The following is a 24,602-nucleotide window of genomic DNA, read 5'->3' as shown; positions in this document are numbered from 1 at the left end:
GGAAAAGGACATTTTGTGGGTAGCAATGCAATTAATCGTGATTAATATGTATATATATATATATATATATATATAGCTTGAAATTTTGGTGCTCTGTAATGACTTTAGAACAGAATTAGTGTTATATACAATAAACATATTAAACTGAATAATGGTGAACCAGTGCTGATTTTCACATATGAAAGACTTTGTTTCAACTCATTTTATTTTTCTGCCTTGTTACAAACCAACCACGTGACTTCTGACATGTGCCAACAAGTGTGTTATTGTCATTGAATTACAATATTTCCCAGTCTATTGTTGTTGCCCCTGACCTTTAATCAGTCATGGTTGTAAATATTGAGGGAAAATACAAGCCCATTCACATCTGAGTAAAAACAAAAGTACTGAAAGGTTCTGAAAGGTTCTGAATGTTTTAGTAATGACCATAATTAAGAGTAAAAGAGTACTACACTGATTTGGCCTTGTACTTCTTATGCTCATTTTTAAAAAAAGAAGGGAAAAAAAAGTAATAAAGCAGAATTGTAAGTATTTCTTTTCTATTCCTCAGTTGTGTACAGCCATGAGCTGCCAGCCTCAAGTGGAGCTTAAGGGTTTGGCCACAGATGTCCTTCAGACTCACTCCTGTCAAACTCCACAACACCAGAAATTTTTGTATGTTTTGATCATTTTAGTCCAAAATATTTCTAATACATCTGTGCTTAAGACATCAGACTGATCTCACAAATGCTGCTCGAAGGGAACAGGTGGTATGATGTTCCCTCAAACGATGAATATGCAGTTAATGATCAGAAAATTCTAAAACTTATAACACATACATATAGCCATAAATCTACACTATTTTGAAAGGACAAAGAAAATACCAATCATTTGCAAACCGTTAAAAAGTGCACATTTTGCCTCTCATTTTTATTTTGTATTCTGTTTTGTTGTGGACAGTGTCAGGCATCAGTGTGAGATGAAGTCGTGAGAAACATTTTCCTGCCTATGTTCAACTCCTGGTGCACAGCAAACAGTGTGATTCAGTGAAGAGTCTGTGGCACTAAAAGACAAGCAAAAAAAAAGACAAGCAAAAAAAAAAAAAAAAAACAAAAACAAAACAAATATCCTGGCAAATTCTAGGAGCAAACAGAAGTTCGACATCCACTGATGTCAAAAGGAAGAATCGCACAAACTCACAATATGGCATCATTTCAGATTAGATTAAAACACCATATAATTTTAGATACACTTGAGTGTTACTTGCTCCACTTAGTTTCCAAGGTAACGAAGAGGGTATATTTAGAGAGCACTAAACTGAGACAGAACAAAAAAAAAAGTGTTAATAATCTTGATGGAGCAATTACAATTAGTCAAAGTCAAATAGTAAAGATCAAAACACCTCGTCTGCTTACAGTTGAAGGTGAGAGAATGCTCAAGAACAACCACCCAGCTCATTCAGCACCACTTCTGACACTTGCGTCATTCAGTATTTAGTGGCATTACTGATTCATATGGTGCAGTAGAGGTTGCACTCGAGCTACTCATCAAGGGAGGTTCAGGGAAAATACAGACGTCAATGAGAAAAGGATTTTTTTTTCTTTTTTCCAATTTTATATGTTGAGCTACTGAGCAGCAACCACTTACTGTGCTGTGCGGCAAAGCTTTAAAATACAATAATTACATGTATAAAGTCTTAAATATTATTACAGTTTCCACCATACTATATTTTGAAATAAACGGATTAAGGTGTGATTGAAGTAGAAATTAAAAATATTGCTTTAACCTTTTAGGATTTTTAAAATTGTCCTCAAAAGTAATGGGATGACTGACTGAAGAGCAGCCCGTTTCCTCATTATCAACACCTCAGGTCTCAAACTCCTTTTTTCTCCATTATGTGACAGTTAATAATGGACCTTAATGTGCCCAAATGGGCACTGATGAAAGAAAAAAAAAGTCACTGTTTGGCCAAAAGTAGAAATAAGACATAGTGGAAAAAACATGAATAACTTTTTTCATATTAAAAAGAAATCAATGCACTTGTGACTTCATCAACACCAAAAGGCCTGGAAGTGGATTAGTGCCATCATCCCTTGGTGAAGAAAAGGTACTTTCAATGTGTGAGTTGAGTACATTTAAAAATTCAGGAAGATGCAGACTTTATTTCAGACACATGAAACCAATATTAATTTTTACCCAATCAATAGAATGAGAACAGTTATGAGAAAAGGAAAGAAGATTGATATTACTCTTCTTCTGTCAAACATGGTGGAGGCAGTATAATGGTATGGCATGTATGACCATGTTAATACAACTTTTATGCAGCAAAAGTAATTTTGGATCATTGATTTTATGCCACCGGCACAGTTAATGAGTTAGCAGGCTATATTGAACTGAACGTCAGAGTTTCCAAGGTAACAAAGGCGGCTTTCTTTTAATTAACCACTAGGGGTCACTACTTTCAGCACCAAGGGCAACAACCCTCTCTGGTTTCGTAGCAACAAACAACTGCATCAACAACATATCCAGAGTCTCTACTGAGGCAGTTTTCACTGAAATATTGTTCTCACAGCTTTGGGTTTATTGTAAAAATGTTTTGATAATGACTAAATATCTCATCTCTCATAATTAATATTGTCCTGTTGTCGTAGTGCCACCCTGAGTTTGGCAGACCGTCCTCTAGGATTCTCTCTTACATTGTTTTTTTCAGGAGTGATCACTTTTCTTCGTAGAGGAACCCAGTGGACACTTTTGCCATCTCTTTTATCATCCACCGTCTTCTCCTTTCTGCTGCCTTGCTTCCTCGGGCTGAAGTGGTACTGATCCAGATTGGACATGTTATCTCCCTGCAGGAACCGCTTGACAAGTCGGTCCTCTAACGAGTGAAATGTGATCACGCAGAGACGTCCTCCAGGTTTCAGTGCTGTCTGAGCAGCACGAAGGCCTGAGTGTAGTTCGTTCAGCTCATCATTCACAAAGATGCGCAGAGCTTGGAAGGTTTTAGTGGCAACATGTGCAGGTCTGTGGAGTCGGTCTTTACGTGCATAGACAACAGCAGCAGGAAACGCTCCTAGAAACAAGAAATGATAGGCATGAGTAAATCTTGTAAAAGCTAAATATCAAAAGGATTGCATTTGTTGTAACAAGTAAAATTAGGCTGTGTTTTCTTATCTCTGACCTGAGTATTTAAGTAAACATTTTATCTAGAAAGACTACTCCCTCTTTCTCAGCTCACTCTGCCTTTGAAACAAATTAGATCTTGCAACAAATCCTGCAACCCAACATTTTACTGCTGCTTTTTCTGTAGCCATTGTCTTAACATTATGCTACTGCAACCCTTATATGCAACCTTTATTATGAAATATTGTTTAGTTTACACCTTTTTTTTTGTATACAGATACTGATAGGTGAAATAATCCTAGCAACAGAAAGGAATGCAAAATACCTTCAATATTGATGCAATGAACGTTAAATTTGTGTGATGACAGCAAAATGTTGCTATACAATCAACAACTTTGTGAACCACTGTTGTTAGCTAGCTAGCCATGATAGCTACAACTTTTCTGGTGCTACTTTTTGTACCAACTGCTAACAATTAAAATTCATTAACATCAGCAACCTGGTCAGACAGAAATTTATCCTCTTTAAAAATCCATACATTCAGGTTCAGTATCCTGCAAATTAAACTAAAAATGCAACACATTACTGGGCTAGGCTAACAAGTAATGTTGGCTTTTGTCATGTAGCTTTGCCTTAACTATTAATAAATAATATCTTTTTGTCTTGATCAGCCATAACATTACAACCAATGACATAGGGCTGGGTGATTAATCGATTTAATCAATTAATTCAAATTTGCTGTTTATGACGATTTATTTTATTGAAAATCTGTTTTTTTTTTGTTTTGTTTTTTTTTTTTGTTTTGTTTTGTTTTTTTGCCTCCACCAACGCATCTCTTGGGCTTCCGTCGTTCAGAGTGCTGTCAGAGCACTCCCATCAGTTTCCCACAGAAACAATCTAGTGTAGTATAATAGTATAAAAACATGGCAGCTAGCAAAGAAGAGCTTTTTCCCAAAAAAAGGCACCATTTCCTCAGTTATTTGGAACAGGTTTGGTTTTGTGACTTCAGATATGGAGCAAAAAACAGCATGTTGCAAAATCTTTTTAAGGGCTGTTGTTACCAAAGGCGAGAGCACAACAAATTTATTTCAACACCTGAAACAAAGGCACTCCGCAGAGTGGGAGAAATCGTGTAGTCTATGACTTGCTCAAAACAGCAACAGCCTACAAAACCCCACCAAGAGACAATCAACGGTAGGGGAATCATTTTCACACTGTGTCCACTATTAAAGACAGGGGCCCAATGGAAAGTGACATGGTGCCTACACAGTGGTAAAGCGCAGCTTTATTAACCTGCTAAAAACATCAGACCCCAGGTATGTGCTACCTAGCTGGAAGTATTTTTCAGAAGTTGCCTTGCCTCACCTGTACAACTGCAAATGTAAAAGGATCGCAAGAGAGCTGGATGGTGTGCGTTTTTATTCTGCCACAACAGATCTGTGGTTAATCCGAACAATGGAGCCATATATGAGTTTAACAGCGCATTTTGTCGATGACTGGGCTCTAAGAAGCATCTGCCTGCATACAGCCTACTTTCCCCATGATCACAAAAGTGGGGCAATTGCCGAAGGGTTAAAAGATGCTTTGAGCTCCTGAACCTTACATGAGAGCAACTTGTCTGTATGACAACAGACAGCAGCACCAACATTGTCAATGCTCTGAAAGACATCGGGTGGCCAAATCTCCAGTGCTTTGGACATAAACTACACAACGCCTTACATAAGAGTCTAATCTCTGTGTAGTATACTTATTTTGTTGATATACGTTTTCATATGTAACTTCATTTTATTTCTCATTTGATATGCGTTCATACCAATTTTCCAACAGAGAACATTCACATGAACACTTCTTATTGGGTGGCACCTGTTCTTCTCTGTACACATGCACAGCTGGACCAGGAAGCTGTCGGGGTGCACTTGTTTCAGCAGGCAGAGACATCAGTTCAGTGAGAGCTGTTTTTGCGATGTGTTCCGCCATGTCCACTCGGTGATTAGTTGATGAGGGGGTAGACCAAGCTCAGCCTTTACTTCCCTCATGTCTCTTCTTTTTTTCCAACTTTAAAAAAATGCAGCAACAGCCTTTTGACAAACCCCAATGGCATGTTCAATCCATGGGTCCTTCACAACATTCTCTGTATAATAATGAAAACATAAATGCATCAGTTTTATTGTTATAATGACCTATGTTAAACATATTGGTGAATATGTCATAACATTATTTCTTCAGAATACAACATTTTACTGATGTAGCCACGCACACTCACAGACATACACATGCTCACTAACATGGCACACGTACCACTATAAGTCATGCAAGTACATCTTGCATAAATAAGCATTAGGTGTCTCAGACTAAGAAACATGACTTTGGCTGCTTTCTTTAAAAAAAAGTTTGCCAGTGCCATCTCCTCAACAATCAGACGCTGTGAAAATCGAGACAGAGCTGGCAACCAACCCGTTGACACCTGAGGCAGAACCAGATACTGATCCACTTCAGTGGTGGAAGTACCACGAACCAAACCTTTCAAGACCTAGTAAACTGGCCAAGAAATATCTCTCTGTCTCTGCAACTAGTGCCCCATCACAGAGTGTTTTTTAGTGGGAGGGGGCATTGTAACATGCCACAGGGCATGCCTGAAGCCAAATGCAGTAGAAAGGCTTGTGTTCCTTGCCAAAAATGTGTAGTTTGAACAAAAGAAAAGACAGCAAGAATGTACTAATGAATGTTGAATGGATGGATGGATGGATGGATGGATGGATGGATGGATGGATGGATGGATGTATGTTTCAAGTTAGTTGTTGTGTCTTATATGTTTATTGTTTACAGTGGCAGCACCTGCCATCTCATTTTACAAGTTTGTTTCACAGCTTTTTTTCCTTAAATTCACATCAACTCCCAGAAGGGTTGATTACAGTAAAAGCCTTTTTGAAAAAGAATAATCATTGCTGTTTGTATTTTTTTATTTTTATTTTAAGGAAGGGGGAAAATGGCATTCACATGCTACTTTGAGATTTGCCACTACCAATCCTATTGACTATACACCTAACCATATACAGAAACAGCTTTACCCCACAGTAACACTCTTTACCAGTAGGACAAAAGTGGGTCTTACCCATACTTTTAAAGGAGGACTCAAAGAACATAATGATAAGCCTGAAGAGTTCACCCAGCCTCTAAACCACATGTGTGAAACTCAAGTTGCGGGCCACATCTGGCCCATGAATGATCATATCTAATCACTATTTCAGCTGCCTCGCAGATAGAATGCACGCACCACCATAATACTACAAGTCCCAGAATGCACTGCCAGTGCGTTGGCAGGTCTGCAGCTGTTTTCCTTTTTTTTTAAATTTATTTTTGTTTATGGCCTGATTGGTCAGAGATGTCTTGGTGGCATGAAGTGGCCCTGCTTATATTTATTACTTTTAATAATTTTATTCTAAGAGACAGAAGTTAGGGAGTTCATGTTTGTGTAGAATGGGGGGTTAACTGCTCTGTTTGTGCATGTGTGTGGATGTCCTTGTGACTGCCTGTGATTAGAGAAAATAGTGAATGTGTGGGTTTTTTTGTTGATTTTTATGCATAAATTGTTTTTAACCATGTAAAGCACTTTGTGTTGCCTTTGGTAGGAAAAGTGCTTTAGAAATAAATTTGATTTGATTACTTAATATTAGGCAAGTGATTATAGTGTTATCCTTATAACTGAAATTACATTGTGTCACAAAAAAAAAAAGAAAAAGAATAAATAAATAAATACAAATAATAATTTCTGATTAATGCACTCTTCTTTGAGCATTTAATTAAATCCATAGATAAATGAAATACTCTGCTGGGGTATTTTGGGTCCTGGCGTTCGTGTGAATGATTACTTTGACAGACACCACCTTTAAAACACTGCTGCAGATCAAGAACACCCCCATCCCTTCTCCCTAAAACAACAAGTCATTTAGGAAGAAAACAAATAGTCCAAGCATTTGATCCTGCCTTTAAACTCCCAATATCGAAATCTGATAAAGAATTTTGTGATTTTTTGATCCAGAAATCAAGTGTTAAACATTCCCTGCATAAAATATATTTTATGAGTGAAATAAAGACATCTGCCTCATATACAACACACTATTTTCTGAATGACCAAAAATCATGAGGCATAATATACAATAGCATGATATAAAACTAACTCATTGAAAATCATACAAGCCAATATCAGGCGTGTAGAGACCTGCAGTTCAATTCAATTCAATTCAAACTTTATTTGTATAGCCCTTTTCATACATTATCATGCAATACAAAGTGCTTTACAATGTAAAAACATATATTAAAAATGTAAGAGTAGAATAACACAAATGCTATCTACTTTACATTTTGAATCACACACATTCACACACGCACACACACACACACACACACACACACACACACACACACACACACCCAAGCGCGCAAACACACAACACAAACAGATGATGCCACTCTTCTTTCATAGAATTAAAACTATTCCTTCTAGTTCCTGTCTCTTTAACTGAAACGGTTTAAGAACAAAGTTTGAGAGAGAGATCTAAAAGACAAGATAAAAGACGATTGGCTTGACACCACTGTGAGGAAGCAATACCTTGGGGACCCATCCACACCATGAGCGCCCCACCAGCAACCACAGAGGCCATCGCCACAGGAGCCGCCAGGATCGGGGCAGGCGGGGGCCCCCACCACAGCCACAGGACTGCAATGCAGGGCCCGTCAGCCATCCCGTCCAGGTCGACCCCCGCAGCGACAACCCTGCAGGCCGGAGAGACAGCCCACGATGTGGAGGATCCCCATGAGGGAACACCAGAGCTAGAGGATAAAAGATAAAAAAGATAAAAGCTGAAAATAAAACACAGTATAAGATACTTAAAAGAGCATAAATAAATCAACGTAATAAGAACAATAAAAGAAAATTAATATATATTAAAAAGTCAATTTAAGACCAAGATACAAATGATAAGTGATAAAAATAGACAAAATGGATAAATAGATTAATTAAAATAACTGAATAAATAAACTAATAATATTGTTAGTCAAATAACTAAATGATTAAGAAGTTCAAGTAAAAGCTAAACTAAAAAGATGTGTCTTGAGCCTCTTTTTAAAAGCATCTACAGTCTCTGCAGACCTGAGGCCCTCTGGCAGGCCGTTCCACAGGCGAGGACCACAATATTGGAACGTGGCCTCGCCATGTGTTTTGGTCCTCGCCTTAGGAATGACCAAAAGGCCGGTACCAGAGGACCTCAGGGTCCGCGAGGGTTTATAGTCTAAAAGCAGGTCAGATAAATAAGAAGGCCCAAGACCATTAAGACATTTATAAACAAGTAAGAGAACCTTAAAATCAATCCTGAAACGCACGGGGAGCCAATGCAGCGATTTTAAAACTGGTGTAATGTGTTCCCGCCCCCTGGTCCTCGTCAGAACTCGTGCCGCTGAGTTCTGGAGTAACTGCAAGCTAGAAGTACTCTTTTTGGGAAGACCAGAGAGCAGGGCATTACAGTAATCTAATTTACTAAAAATAAAAGCATGCATCAGCACCTCCGTGCTGGCAAGAGAGAGAAACGGGCGGACTCTGGCGATGTTTTTAAGATGATAAAAGCCTGTCTTTGTGACATTTCTAATGTGTGGAGTAAAGTTCAGCTCAGAGTCAAAAAGAACACCCAGATTTCTCACACACTGAGAAAGTTTAAAGTCTTGTAGTTTGCATGAGATGCTCCCTCTCTTGTCTTCAGGACCGATAATTAAAACCTCAGTCTTGTCCTGGTTGAGCTGTAAGAAGTTCTCTGCCATCCATGACTTGATATCTAAAATACAGTTTAAAAGGGTGTTAACTGGTTCTAGGTCATCAGGAGACACAGCGATGTAAAGCTGCGTATCATCAGCATAGCTGTGAAAAGCAACGCCATGTCTCCTGATCACGTCCCCAAGTGGCAACATGTACAGGTTAAAAAGTATTGGGCCTAAAATTGATCCTTGGGGAACCCCACACTGCATTTCATGGATTCTTGAGGAGCATGTATCCATACTTACGAAAAATTTACGATCCGTGAGATAGGAGTAAAACCATTTAAGAACAGTGCCTGAGAGGCCCACCATACTTCTGAGTCTGTGTATTAAAATCTGGTGATCCACTGTGTCGAAGGCGGCACTAAGATCCAGCAGCACCAGAACAGAAAGTTTCTGTGCATCTAAGTTACACCTAAGGTCATTAACAATCTTTAAGAGGGCCGTCTCAGTACTGTGGTTCATCCTAAAACCAGATTGATATCTTTCTGAAATACTTTGTTCATTTAAAAACTCATTTAATTGGCTAAAAACAACTTTTTCAATCATTTTACTTAAAAACGGTAAGTTGGATACAGGTCTGTAGTTATCAAGAATGTTGGGGTCTAAATTACTCTTCTTCAGAAGGGGCCTCACCACCGCTGTTTTATAGGCAGATGGGAAGACACCCGTCTGAAGAGAGTAATTTACTATGTTTAAAAGCTCAGGCTCAAAGAAACCATAAAACCTTTTTAAAAGAGATGTGGGAATTGGGTCTAAAAGGCAGGTAGTTGGCTTTAGCTGGGAGAAAACCCGACCAAGCATCTTTGCATCAACCAGGACAAAACTCTCCAGTGTTTCCTCTGGTAAAAATGCTTCAGATATGTTAAAATCAACATATTGTTGAGATAAAAGATTCAATCTGATAGCACTGATTTTACCTCTGAAGTGGTCTGAAAAGTCCTCACATGCAGCCTCTGATGCTGGCATGGAGGACTTATTAAAATCTGTGTTTATTAAATTATCTATTGTTCTAAAAAGGAATCTGGGGTTATTTTTATTTTGTGCAATAAGGTCTGAAAAATGGAGGGTTCTTGCTTGTTTTACTGCATTATTATAGATGTACTGTTGTTCATGAAAAATCTCAAAGTGGATGTTTAATTTAGTTTTTCTCCATTTTCGTTCGGCTCTCCTGCATTTCCTTTTTATTTCTTTGATGCTCTCATTTATCCATGGTGATTTGGGTTTACCTTTTATAGATTTTGTTTTTAGTGGAGCAGCAGCATCAATAGCGGATTTAAGTTTGCAGTTAAAATGATCAACAATAAAATCACTGGATGCAGGTAAAAACTGAGCAGAGGTATGATGTAAAATGTTAATAAAATTTGCAGCCACTTCAGAAGTAATATATCGCTTCCTCACAGTTCTCACTGGGGCCTCCCGCTGCCTAAAACTGGTGATGTTAAAAAACACACAGTAGTGGTCAGACACAGCCAGGTCAACAACAGAGGACACACCCGTGGACAGGCCATACGTAATGACCAAGTCCAGGGTGCGTCCTCTGTTATGAGTCGGCTGTGTGACGAGTTGTTTGAAATCCATGCTGTCTAAAAGGTTTAAAAACTCTCTTCCATAAGGATCAGAGCTGTTAAAAATATGTAGATTAAAATCACCAGTTATTAAAATTTTGTCATGACTTGAGTGTATAAATGTTAAAAAGTCAGAGAATTCTTGAATAAAACAGGATGGAGGCTTTGGTGGTCGATAAACTGTAACACATAAAATGGACGGGTTGCTAAAAACAAATGCATGATGCTCAAAAGAAGAGTAACTATATAAAAGGATTGTCTTTGTTAAAATTGAGTTGTGAGCGATCGATGCTGTGCCCCCGCCTCTTTTGCCTCCCCTGGTAGAAAATAAAAAGTTAAAATTTGGGGGAGATACCTCAGTGAGAATAGCCGGGGCGTCGGTGCCAAGCCACGTTTCAGTTAAAAAGAGACAGTCTATCTTGTTGTCTAAAATCAAGTCATTGATGATAAAAGTCTTATTTAAAAGAGATCTGACATTTAAAAGTGCCATGTTAAATACTGTAGGTAGGTTTTTTTGTGTAGTGTTTGGATTATTTGTAGAAACCGGATGGATGGGGCGGAGATGTCTGATTGTGGACCTGGTGTGTGGATGGGGGTGCTGGTGATTTCTGCTAGTGATGAGTGCTGGAATGGATTTTACTGGAGGTGAGGGTTTGCGTGGGGATGTGGGGTTGGTATATTGTCAATCTGTGAATGGTTTATGGGAATGTACAGTCAGATTTATGTTTGTGGATAGGAGTCTGGAACCTGTGTGGTTTGGATGAATGCCGTCACGTTTGAAAAGATATGGTCTATTGTGAAAAGTTGTGAAATTGTCTACAAATGGAATATTGTGTGTGGTGCAGTAACCTTTAAGCCAGATGTGGAGTTGTTGTACACGGCTAAATTTGACGTCTCCAAACCGGGGTGATGGAAGTGGACCAGAGATGATGCAGTGTTTCTTTAAGTGTATGATGGTTTGGATGAGTGAGATGAAGTCCATTTTTAGAGTCTCTGACTGCTGTAGTTTGAGATCGTTGATGCCTGCATGGATGATGATGGTGGAAACTGATGGATTCTGTTGTGAAAGTTCGTGGGCGGAGTGTGAGATGTCATTGACGAGAGCACCTGGGTAGCAGAATGTGTTACACCTGTTTACACGGACATGTCTGATGATGGAGGTTCCTACAATGAGTGCGTCTGGGTGATGTCCCTGGGAGGGATGTAGTAGCTGGGGTGTTGGAGGTGCTGGAGACTGGCGAAGTGGACGGCGGGTGAAAGTTTTCTGCGGAGCTGGTGTGAAGATAGGCATGGAGCGGCGAATCTTGCGACCGGCGGGGCGCTCGTGTGCAGCGGGAGGGGAGGCCCGCAGCGCCCGGCGCGGGGACCGAATGGGCCGGGTTCCGTCGCCCAAGGGAGGAAATTCCTCGAGGCTGAAGAGGTCAAACCTGTTCTGAAGATGTATGTGGTCGGGCGGAGGTGCGCCGGAGCGACGCCCCCCTCTCCCCCGTCGAGGACCGACGACAGACCAGGGTTCCTCCTGGGACGGTGTGGAGCTCATTGGGATCCTGGGCCTGGCTCCAAGTTGTGGCCAGGACCCATGCGCGGTGGCTGCTGGTGGAGGGACCTCAGCTGTCGGATGGTGGTCAACGTCCCCAGGCTCACCACGGGATGCGGCTCCGACGACGCTCGGTGTTTGGAAGGGAGCCGCGACGTCAGTCTCCTGGGAGTCCGGCTGCGCTGCTCCGAGGATAATGGTGTCCAACAGGACCTCGGCTTCCCAGATCTGGTGTAGATTGGAAATCCTCCTCTCCAGCTCGGATATTTTCCCAGCCATGTGCACACAGTCCACGCAGCCAGACGAGGGTGGAGAGGTTAGTGATGCCATTATTGTCTTGGTTGATGTTAGCTGTTATGAGCTAGCTAACAGTAGTTGGGGCTGGCTGACAGCAGGTTTCCCACGCTCCCTTCCCGACGAGGATTCCCTCGATAACAAGTCTTTTAATAAGTTTTAAAACCCTTTCAGCTGAGCAGCAGCATTAAAAATGGATTCTGTGCAGGGCCCAAATCTCCAGTCTAGGTCAAACTGTCTGAGCTTCTGTAGTTCTTCGTCTCGGACCGTCTCAGCCAAATGAGCACTTGGGCTTCTGAGATCTCAGAGTGATCTCAGAGTTGCACTGAGAGTCATGTCCATCAGTGACTTTACGGAGCAGATGGAGGGTGGAGTTGGTGTTGTTATGGTTTATGTTTCACTAATCATGTGTCACTGTCGAATTAAAGTTAAATCTTAATCTTAAATCATTAGTCGCCATGCTCACATTATCATAAAAAAATTAAATGATAGCTTGTGTGTGTGTGTGTGTGTGTGTGTGTGTGTGTGTCAGGATGAGTGGGAGTGGGTGAGGATATACACCATTCTCAGCTTTTGTGACTGATCACATGACTTGCAAGTTGGCGATAATAGTGGTACATCTGTGCTGGGCCTTTGGATGGTCCAATCAACATCCCAAGGATGGGGTTTCATTTTACAGACTGCCTGCTGACCCTGAACGACGCGCTAAATTGTTTGCTGCCGTCAAACAAGATAACTGGAAACTGTCAAGAGAGAGCTCAGCTGTGTAGCGAGCACTTTGTCAATGTATGTTTATCCAAAATTTTATTTTGTACGCTTTCCAAGTGTAATTATGGTGGGCTGTTCTAATTTTGAATATGTTTATTTATGAAAAAGTAAAGATAATACGTTACTAAAACACAGCAAAGTGCAGTGGTTGGCAGTATTGTGTCCCAGGACCAGACATTTCACACTAGTCTGTTGCTAACCGACATGTAATTGAGGCTACTTTTGTCTTCCTAAAGTAAAAGTGCAAAATTGTGTCCCCAGCCTATGTCCTGTCAATCTTCGTGTTTGTCTGCACTCCTGAAAAAGGACGGCAAGAGGATGATCTGGAAAAGTTTGAAAGACGGCAGCAAGCAAAAAAGAGAAGAGTACAAACTACATTAAAGTTTTTTTTTAAAATGGTCTTGTTTATTTATTTAACTGTAAAAACAAACATTAATGTTCATGCAACAAGAAATGGAAACAAAAACTTTATTCATGTATAATTGTGAGGTCAGTCAAATATGAAAGTCATGTTTTATGTGAAGCAACAAATGAACAAACATTCTGAAGTTTCTCACAGTGCAAATGCAACCACAGTGAAATTGGTTGGATATTCAACAAATTCAACCTTTTTTTGGTGTTAATAAAAAGTTGGAAATGTATTTTCCTTTGTCGTCTCAATAAACAAAACAATCTTTAAATTGCAATGTTTTCTCACTGTAATTGTTAGTAATTATTAACTCCTATTAACTCACATTAAATATATCACTGGGACATCCCTGATTTTTAAATCGCATTAACGTTTTCTGCATCTGCAGTTTTCTTACTCAGCTTTGACATGAAGAGGAAATGCTTTGTTTGGGGCACTTTCCAAAGTAGAAGGTCTGATATCCATCCTGCCATGAAATATTTATAAGCCTCTAATCTGACTTGTATGCCCCTGTGAAGTGTGACTGTCGATTGACTAGGTAGTTGTAAATGTCAAGATAAGGTAAAACGGGTAGCAATATCTCAGTCAGTTGGATGTTTAGGAGTTTGTTTTTTTTGTTTGTTTGTTTGTTTGTTTTAACCAGGAATTTGGAAAATTATACAGATTTTGAGCACCAACAAGTACACGTCTTTTTCGAAATATCCCTGCCTGACCAGACCACATAAGTGCTGAACTGGTTCGGAAGTGTTAAGCCCGCTAGCATCCCTGATGAGAAACAGTTAATAGTCACTATAGCGGAAGAGGGGTCCCAGCTAGCTTTTTGCCACCCAACGTGGGGGTGTAAACAAACAGTGTAACGTCAATGAGAATGGCCCATAGTTGTCTGTGTTGTGGGTGAGTGCTTTCTGGGGTTGCTGGTGGGTCATTAGCTGCGGTTGCTGTGTGTCCTGGTCGTGGGGAACAGCTGCTCCTGGCCTGTCCTGCCCTGAGGGCCTCCCCAGGGAACAGGGGTGCCTACTGCCGCCAGCAGCTCACCTTTTGGTGGGAAGTTAGCTTGTCTGTGGACTTACATTCCTGGACCCCTCTCCTTTCCCGCCTTCTCAAACATACATGTAGGGTGTTCGGAGGAAGGGAGAAGTTATTGATGATGTCCTGGTTACCAGGATGTGCGGCTGGACTGGGTGGTTGTCTGGGAGGGCTGGTTCTCCTCAGCATTGCACAGACCCTCTGCCTTGGGGGCACTTCTGGGTTCTTGGGGCCTTAGGCCCTTTACTGTAGCTGCCCTGGATGGCCAGTGCCTGGCGGGGTCAGCGGCTGCCGGTCTTGGCCTGCCGGGCCTGTGCCCAGTGGCCGCGGGGGGCTCTGGTTGGGGCCTTCCTCCACCGCCCTCTAGGTACATCTGGGGCTGGTCTTCTTAGTGGGGGGTGGTTGGGGTTCTTGGTCCAGAATTGCTGATTGCCCGGGTCTTTGGGCTGCCCTAGTCTGCCTCTAGCCTCCATAGAGGCATGGTCGCGTTTGCATGATCACACTCATCTCTGATCACTCCTCATTCCTGTGGGTTTATACACTAAGAGCTACTTTTGTTTAGGTTTGTTGTGTGTTTCTGGTACTTTGGTTGTTGTGATATATGTTTTTTTTTTTTTGTTTGTTTTTTATTTATTTTTTGTTGTTGATCTGGTTATATATTTATTTTAGGAGCTCCTGGTGATTTTCAGCTTTGTTTTCATGTGAAAGGAAATTCCCTTTTGTGTTCTGTTCGGGTGTAGCAGTTGGTTGTCTGTGTTAGTTTGAATTGAATGGTCGCTGCCTTTATTCTTTTGTATCTTGGTCTCCTCTTTCTTTTTTCTACTTTCCTTTTTTACTTCTGTTCACTATTCTTCTTTTTTTTCTGTTCCCTCCGGTCAGATCCAGCAAAATTCCATAAATTCCATAATTCAAAATAAATAAATTAGAATAAAATAAATACAGAAATAATAAAGATCAGACTTAAGCCTTATACCCATAAAGTTCCCCATGGCAAAGCAAATTTGTTCGGCACAACACAGCTGCTAGTCATTCTGATTACTACGATGCTGGACAGGTTAGTTAGTTAGTTAGTTAGTTAGTTAATGAAGAAAAATAAATAAATAAGTAACTGAGTAAAAATGTTTGTCTCCTAACTACAAAATGTGTGTACGATACATAGAAAAGTATTACTAGACTTTACAGACATGCAGAGAATACTTATGACATCAGCACAACCTTCCAAAACAAGTACAAAAATGCTGATGAATGTGGATTTAAGGGCTTTAAATAAAAGCTAATCAGTATGTGTCAAGTTGGGAGGTTTTTTATTGTTTGTGAAGAGTTTAACTTGACTGACTCATAACCATCAAACACAAACAAATAATGAACAATTACAGAGAACCAAAGAGAAACTGCAATAAATAGAGAAGTGAGCGATGTGGCATTTCTCTCCTCCTGCACTAAATAGCCTAAGGTGTGACTCACACTGCAATCAATACAATGCCTGCACAGCAAGGACCAGCCCTGCTCTGGTCTCACCAAGCCATGTGCTCCCTCTTTCTAATTCATCTTTCAAAGGTCCTACAGGCAGATCCACAGAGAAAAGAGGAGATTAGGATGTGTACATAAAGGCGATATGTGGCACCCATTCTTAGTGAGCTAACAAAATGTGTCCTGTGATAATAATAAACCTTTACTGGACACTGGTCAGCACTTACAACACATGCTGTACAGCAACTTTATTTATTTCATTCTCTTATGTGAGAAGTTCATGACAAGATACAGAAAGGTTTTGATTGTAGGGCTGGGCGATATGAACAAAATCTTATATCTCGATATTTTTTACCTGAATTACGATATACGATATATATCTCGATATATATATTTTTTTGTCAAGTAACCAAAAAGACAGTTCTAATTTACAGCCTTCAGTGTTAAATATACTTATATTAAGGATCAGCAACACATGTGCATTAAAACAGCTGAATTAAATTAAAGTACCTTTATATTAAATTAAATGCTCCTAAAACAAAATAAATTAAAAATAATTTTCAATGACCATAACAAAAAATACAGCTGTGCAAAATGCAAAAGAAAAGATGTTTTTAACTCAAAACAAGCTATCTCAATATAAACAATATTCCTTCCTTCTATATTGCGTCTGATAAAGTCTTGATATATTTGAAAATCTCGATATATTGCCCAGCCCTATTTGATTGTACATAATATATAAGAGTTCATAAATCAAACTGATGCTTCTCAAAGAAAAATACATTTTACAACACAGTTCCAGTGCCAGTTCTAAGTTTGGACTAAGATAATATTTCAATATGAAGGGGAAATGTGTTTTGACTGGTCCAATATATATCAGTGAAAAATTATTCTGTATCTCCTAGCCTGAGGCTGCCCTTGTGCCAGCAGCTGGCACCGTTCAGCTGTCCTAAGACCAAGTGGCGTGAATGTAAAAGGGTAATATTTAAGTGAAAGCATTTACATAATTGACTAAATCGGTGAAACTGGCAAAGACTCAGATCTCTGTATTTTAAGCCCTTTATCTATACACTACAGTATGTAAAGACTGTCCCTGTTGGTGGTTAAAATGACCAAATACATTATTCTACAAACAGCCAGATCAAAACTTCTCAGTTGTTGGGTTTGTGTCTCTGTGGGCCATTTGGGAAAAAGGCTTTGAAAAAGTCAAAGACAGTTTATGAGAACAACAAAGCTTCCCCCTGTACTATCAACTATGAGAAACCATTTTACATACCTCTATGAAACCATAAGCCAATCATGCATCACATTGGTGTAAATTCTGTCATCAACATTACAGTAATCTTAACAACTACTCTTAACAATGGTTGTCTTCTCAGTCTACAAATGTCTGGTTATGCTCTGTAAGTAAAATCAAATCTAGATTTACAGTTTCTAAACTGTTTAAATCTAAACCGTTATTTTAAAAGCTAAATAAAACAAAGACTTTGCAACTGTGTTGTATTTGACAAAGTAGACATCAAAACAGCACAACTCACTATTTTCTCTTTTAGTTTTTAAAGTATGTACAGTATATTATTTGGTATATTAATGGTACAAGATTAGTTTTCTTGTTATGTCATTTTTCCTGTGTTTCACACTTTGAATCCAATATTACATGATTTATTGATGTATGTTTATATCAAATACAGAGCCCTGTAGATCTTTGACTTTTTTTTTTTTTTTTTAATAGTCCATCCTAATATTAACTGCATTTTCACATTTATATTTCCATCCGGTCTCGTACCAGGTCTAAGTATAGAGCTGGGTTTCTATATGCTAGAGCAGGGATCACCAACTCCAGACCTCAAGGGCTGGTTTTAGAGGTTTCCCTCCTGCAATACACCTGACTCAAATTAATAGGTCATTTAGAGGCTTGTGCAGAACTTGACAACACGCTTTTAGAGAAGCAGGGAAACTGCAGAGAAACATCTTAAACCTGGAGGACTGTGACTCTCAAGGTCTGAAGTAGGTCATCCCTGTGGTAGAAATATAAATGTAATGTCACAAGAGGGAGGTGGTATAGACTATGCTGCTTTTTTTCATTCCAATTCAGTAGAGGAAGATGTTGACCCAACCAGACCCAACTACAGCTCTTCTCCAGGACTTACTTTCATCTCTGAGAATGTCAGGGTCAAAATTTTATTGTTTGCCAACCGAGATCAGAAATAACTGGTTAGTCACATTGTTATGTCTCTGTTACTTAAGAAGCAATAGAGAAAGCTCTTTTAATTTCCAGCGATTTGTATCAGATATTCTTTAATATAGGCATGAATTTATTTGTGCATTAGTGGAAGTTTTGTCAGTTAGTATAATTTCCATTCATCTTGTTTTACACCCATCTCTTTGGGCTAGGCAAGTTTATTTGTAAAGCACATTTCATATACAAGACAATTCAATGTGCTATATATTGCTGCAGTGTGCTATAGAAGCATTAAAAAGTAAATTAAAAACAAACTTTTAAAAAAGTAAAGGAAAATAAAGACAGAAAAAGGTCAAAAGAAAGAAGACAAAATGTTTCAGCAGACATGCAGTTTTCTAGGCTTTTGTTCCACATGTGAGGAGCATAATCACAGAACGCTACCTCTCCATGTTTAGTTCTGTCTCTGGGAACAGAAATTGACTTGATCCTGATGACCCTAAACCATTCAGTGCTTTGTAAACTAACAGCAGGATTTTCAAGTTTTTTGACAGACCGGAAGCCAGTGTAAAGATCTGTAGACTGGATTAATATGATCCACTTTCTTGGTCTTAGTGAGAACTCGAGAAGCAGCGTTCTGGACTAACTGCAGCAGTCTGATGGACTTTTTTAGGGAGACCTGTGAGGACAGCATTACTCTAGTCCAGTTTACTAAAGATAAATGCATAGACAAGTTTTTCTAAATCCTGCTGAGTCATTAGTCCTTTAATCCTTGACATGTTCTTTAAGTGATAATAGGCTGACTTCACAACTGTCTTAATATAACTGCTAAAATTCAGGTCTGAGTCCAGGACTACTCCCAGATTTCTGGCTTGGTTGTTAGTTTTGAACGTAGCTGTTTGAAGCTGAGTACTGACTTTTAATCTTTCTTCCTTGGCTCCAAAAACTATTATTTCAGTTTTATCTTCATTGAATTGAAGGAAGTTCTGGCACATCCAATCTTTAATTTGATCGATGCAGTTGATCAGAGTTTGTATCGGACTGTAGTCTCCTGGTGAGAGTGTTATGTAGATTTGTATGACATCAGCATAACTGTGGTAACATATTTATTTTATTTTTTTTTTTTCATAATTTGATCAAACGAGAGCATGTAGATGTTGAACAGCAGTGGCCCCAGGCTGGAGCCTTGAGGAACTCCACAGGTTATTTCAGATTTCTAGTTACCTATCCACAAAGTAGTCCCTGTCTTTTAGACAGGACTTAAACCAATTAATCGCGGTGCCAGAAAGGTCTATCAAGTTTTTCAGCCGGTCTAGTAAGAAGTTATGGTTGACTGTGTCAAATCCAGCACTAAGATCCATCAATACCAGGACTGAAATAATTCCACTTTCTCTGCTCAAGCAGATGCCATTGAAGACCTTAACTAGAGCAAATGAAAAACATCAATGTAAACCAGGCTCACGAATACATATATTTTCCAGCCCTGCTTATCCACATGGTCATGCTTATAAATAATTATGTATACTGCTTTACTTATGCTTTACTATACTGCCTTACTATACTTATGATTTAATTAAACTCAAAGGAAATGTTGATATGAATGAAAGAAATATGCAACTATTTTTCTGCTGCTTTTTAATTTTTTTTCTGGAAATATGAAGCAGTTTAAAAAGATATGGTGTATGACATATGAGCAATGCCTAACAAATATAAACTGTAATAAAAATAAATTAAGGAAAAGGTGTGACCATGAAAACTTTCTTTCATGGTCTATAACGCATGCAACACGTAAGTCTTCATTATCTGTCCTGTGACTGTGATGATTTCCTGAAAGCGTCACTGTGACAGTTGGTCATAGAGCTCCCCCTGGAACCTTCTTAAATCAAGATCAAGACTTTTGAATAAACACTGGTGTTAACTCAGATTGCTCTTCAAAGGAGATCAAACAGCTGCTCTTACTCACACCTGTTCTCCCAGGGTGACACTGACGCACACAGTGCTCTGTTCAATAACTGTTGCAACGACATCTTGCATTTGAAATCTGGAGTCATACAGCTAGGAAAAAAAAGGAAAAACATGAAAGAAAGAAAAAAAAACAATCAGTAAAGACAAATAACCAACCCCTGCTGCACGAACATGTCATTTGTGTGAGCATGTGTGGGTGTTTGCATTTGTGTCAGGTGTACATCTTTATTTGCTAGCAAAAAAAAAAGGAAAAGAAAGAAGGAGGGAGACATGGACTACTGCATGTGAGATACTGTTTTCTAGGCATTAACCACATTCTGTTCCAGCCACCTTCAACTCTGTCTTTCCCTCATCTTATCTCTCAAAGGAAGGTGTGGAATAAAGCACCTAAAGCTGAGGAAGAGGAGAGGATGATGACTGAGATCACAGTCAGCGTAATTTTCCAGGACTCTTGTGTCTCACCGGGAGACAGCCTTAATAACTCCACTCGTGTTTTAGTTTCTCTTACAGCCTTCAGAATGCTGTGGGGAATTAATCAGTGTAAGTGTGTAGCTACCTGCAACCACACTGGCCAGCTGCTGTGTCCGGGTGATGGGGCTGACACGGCGTGCCTCCACAATGGCTGAAGCTATTTTCCTGGCGTGTCTTTCTTCCCCATATGCTGTGAGGATAGATGTTAGAGCTTGTTGATCTAAGGTATTCACAACGTCAGCAGCGCAGGGCATGTCGGGGTACCTACGCACAAAGAGAAGCCCAATTAAGCCGCTTGACGTCATGTCCTTGCTGACAGTGGCGAATCCTGACAACTCTGAGATACAGCTGAAAACCTTTATGGCTGACAGTTCTGAATAGAATGATTGTGAGGCAAGGAAAGGAGAAAATGCAGCTTGTGCAACAGCTTATAATGAGGTTGTGTTATCTGGTTGTTCTGCAGAGAATGCTGACACTGGAAAGTAAGCCAGATATGTTTTTGAAAATAATCAAAATGCATTATATTATATATATATATATAGGTTTGATTAATTATAACTTTAACATGCTTGCATTACAATTACATTTCAGCAACAATGCACATATATATTATTTATTTTTATCAACTTTTTTAACAATAGAAACATTAAAAAAAATCCTCTAAAGTAACATAAATGACTTATTGGGTTTGTTAACCTTATTGTTTATATACATTTAGAAAATATAATTATGATTAAGTCTTACAATAGTAGTCAGAGTTAAGACTCCAGCTGCTGTGATTGATGTTCAACTCATAACTTTTTATCTAAGTTTGCCATTTGCACACAAGCAACAGAATCAAGCAACTGAATTTTGTCTCCAATTCTCTGTCTGCCCATTAGTTATGCAGAAAGGAATTAAAGGCATGAAATACATTTTTGCTGCTGGAAATACTTTGAGATGGAGCCTGGCTAATGCCCAGAGGAAGCAGAATATGATGCAACAAGTATGCTGCAGGGATCACAGTGTTATGTAAGTTGACAGTGGGGTATGACCCACCTTACCTTACCACAATCATGTTACTATTTCTATGTATTAACACAACATATATTATGACATAGCTATTATATCAATGAGCAAATAGAAAGCCATATACAGGTAAGCAAAGCATCACACTACCCATACTAGCTTGCTGTAAATACTCCAGAGGTTTACCTGCAGAATTCTCACATGGTCTTGCTCTGTAAGTTTTCAGTTGTGAAAAAGTAGAATATTTAGGCAACCTTCGCAAAAAGTCAGCTAAAAACATTGTGGACACTTGCATTTTCACATACAGTCACTCCATAACATGTTTTCAAAGCTGAAATGCATGTGTGAAAACAACTATAATCTCCTAAAAAGTCTTTGCAATCATGCATAATTTCCATGAAACAGCAAGTGAAAAAAAGTGATCCTTATGGAAAAGGTTTATAACCCGTGGATGACATCATAGTGGCAACACCCCTCCTTTATGATCACATAAGATAATAACATGTTAGATCATACTGCATATTGGTAGATAACCATATGTGGCTGTATGATTGGAGCTACTGTATTGAAATTTTTTTAACATTGACTACAAAATGTTTTTTTATCATTGGTGGTTCAGACAGTGTCATGCAGGTAACATATGGTGCAAGGCAAAGTATAATGTTATAACATATTTTCCTCTTTTCACTTAATCATTTCAAAATCAAATTTTAAATAAAAAAGCATATTCTATGGGACTAATCTCAAACCATGTCGGTGTTTGACAACACCCTGTTTTATTAGATTCACCTTAATATTACTGCACCAGCGAGCACTGAAATAATTTCAAGGTGCCAGTGGCTTTGATAATCCAGTAGCTCCCAACATGAGAACAGCTGCAAATCTCATACCTTTCTCCATCCATTCGCATATCCAAAGGTCCATCCTTGCTGAGGGAGAAGCCTCTCTCTGCCTGATCCATCTGCATGGAGGAACAGCCAGCATCCAACAGGACAGCATCAATGCTGCCTGGCTTACTGTTCATGTTAGACAGCAGGGTTTCAAGCTCGCTGAACCGGCCGAGCAATGGCTTCACACGACCACTGGAGAAAAGATTTGGAGAAAAAAACAGAAAATGATTTAGTCATTTGTTTGCCAATGCATTTGGTTTCTTTGCTATCAAACATAGACAGGAAAATCTTTATTATTTAGGTGTCAGTGTTTTCAATGATACAGTCATTAGCTCACGACCAACATTCCCTTCAAGAGGTGAGAGAAACATTGTATAAAAATAATTACACTGCTCAAAAAAATAATAGGGACACTTGAACAACACAATGTAACTACAAGTCAATCACACTTCTGTGAATCAATTTCACATGCTGTTGTGCAAATGGAATAGACAACAGGTGGAAATTATAGGCAATTAGCAAGACACCCCCAATTAAGGAGTGGTTATGCAGGTGGTGACCACAGACCACTTCTCAGTTTCTATGCTTTCTGGCTGATGTTTTGGTCTCTTTTGAATGCTGGTGGTGCTTTCACTCTAGTGGTAGCATGAGACGGAGTCTACAGCCCACACAAGTGGCTCAGGTAGTGCAGCTCATCCAGGATGGCACATCAATGTGAGCTGTGGCAAGAAGGTTTGCTGTGTCTGTCAGTGTAGTGTCCAGAGCATGGAGGCACTACCAGGAGACAGGCCAGTATATCAGGAGACGTGGAGGAGGCCGTAGGAGGGCAACAACCCAGCAGCAGGACCGCTGCCTCCGCCTTTGTGCAAGGAGGAACAGGTGTAGCACTGCCAGAGCACTGCAAAATTACCTCCAGCATGCCACAAATGTGCACGTGTCTGCTCAAACGTTTAGAAACAGACTCCATGAGGGTGGTATGAGGGCCTGACATCCTCAGGTGGGGGTTGTGCTTACAGCCTAACACCATGCAGGACATTTGGCATTTGCCAGAGAACACCAAGATTGGCAACTTCGTCACTGGCGCCCTGTGCTCTTCACAGATTAAAGCAGGTTCACACTGAGCACATGTGACAGACATGACAGAGTCTGGAGACGCCATGGAAAACGTTCTGCTGCCTGCAACATCCTCCAGCATGACCGGTTTGGCAGTGGGTCAGTAATGGTGTGGGGTGGCATTTATTTGGGGGGCGTGGACAGCCCTCCATGTGCTCGCCAGAAGTAGCCTGACTGCCATTAGGTACCAAGATGAGATCCTCAGACCCCTTGTAAGACCATGCTGGTGCAGTTGACCCTGGGTTCCTCCTAATGCAAAACAATGCTAAACTTCATGTGGTTGGAGTGTGTCAGCAGTTCCTGCAAGACGAAGGCATTGATGCTATGGACTGCCCCGCCCGTTCCCCAGACCTGAATCCAATTGAGCACATCTGAGAGATCATGTCTCGCTCCATCCACCAACCACAGACTGTCCAGGAGTTGGTGGATGTTTTAGTCCCGGTCTGGGAAAAGATCCCTCAGAAGACCATCTGCCACCTCTTCAGGAGCATGCCCAGGCGTTGTAGGGAGGTCATACAGGCACGTGGAGGCCACACACACTACTGAGCCTCATTTTGACTTGTTTTAAGGACATTACATCAAAGTTGGATCAGCCTGTAGTGTGTTTTTCCACTTTAATTTTGAGTGTGACTCCAAATCAAGACCTCCAATGGTTAATACATTTGATTTCTATTGATAATTTTTGTGTGATTTTGTTGTCAGCACATTCAACTATGTAAAGAACAAAGGGGGCTGAGTTATGACGAGGGCAAAACTGCTGCGCTATTTAACATTTGCTGCGCAGTTTTGCTCTGGTTATGTTTCTACGATTAGCGCCTGATCTATTAAGACTGCTCCTGTTATCATTTGCGGAGCAAACAGCAGTATTTAAATGAGGATTTAGCGGCGCTGTTTGCTCTGTCATGTAAGGTTCTGGAGAGCAAGGAAACCGCAAACGCAAAATGAACTTTTATCCGATAGAAGTTGAGACAAATAAAGGAGACAAATAAAAATATTGCGG

The 24,602-nt window shown here is 39.9% G+C and overlaps 1 protein-coding gene across 3 annotated transcripts in view; it reads right to left on the bottom strand.

The window, feature by feature from the left end:
• Nucleotides 1-256: 256 nt before the first annotated feature.
• The window catches only part of mettl15 (methyltransferase like 15), a 72,398-nt gene continuing 48,052 nt past the window's right edge, over nucleotides 257-24,602 (bottom strand). For all 3 annotated transcript variants that reach the window (XM_041983358.1, XM_041983363.1, XM_041983351.1), the window contains exons 4-6: nucleotides 22,490-22,681; nucleotides 20,677-20,855; nucleotides 257-3,049 (exon numbers count right to left, since the gene is read on the bottom strand). In XM_041983358.1, coding sequence (XP_041839292.1) covers nucleotides 2,595-3,049; nucleotides 20,677-20,855; nucleotides 22,490-22,681 — 826 coding nt within the window. In that variant the 3' untranslated portion in view covers nucleotides 257-2,594. The remainder of the gene's footprint in view (nucleotides 3,050-20,676; nucleotides 20,856-22,489; nucleotides 22,682-24,602) is intronic.

Source organism: Melanotaenia boesemani, chromosome 1 (assembly GCF_017639745.1).
Source record: "Melanotaenia boesemani isolate fMelBoe1 chromosome 1, fMelBoe1.pri, whole genome shotgun sequence".
Taxonomy (NCBI): Eukaryota; Metazoa; Chordata; class Actinopteri; order Atheriniformes; family Melanotaeniidae; genus Melanotaenia; species Melanotaenia boesemani.
Note: the sequence above shows the minus strand (reverse complement) of the source record. Positions and strands in the feature narration are given on the sequence as shown.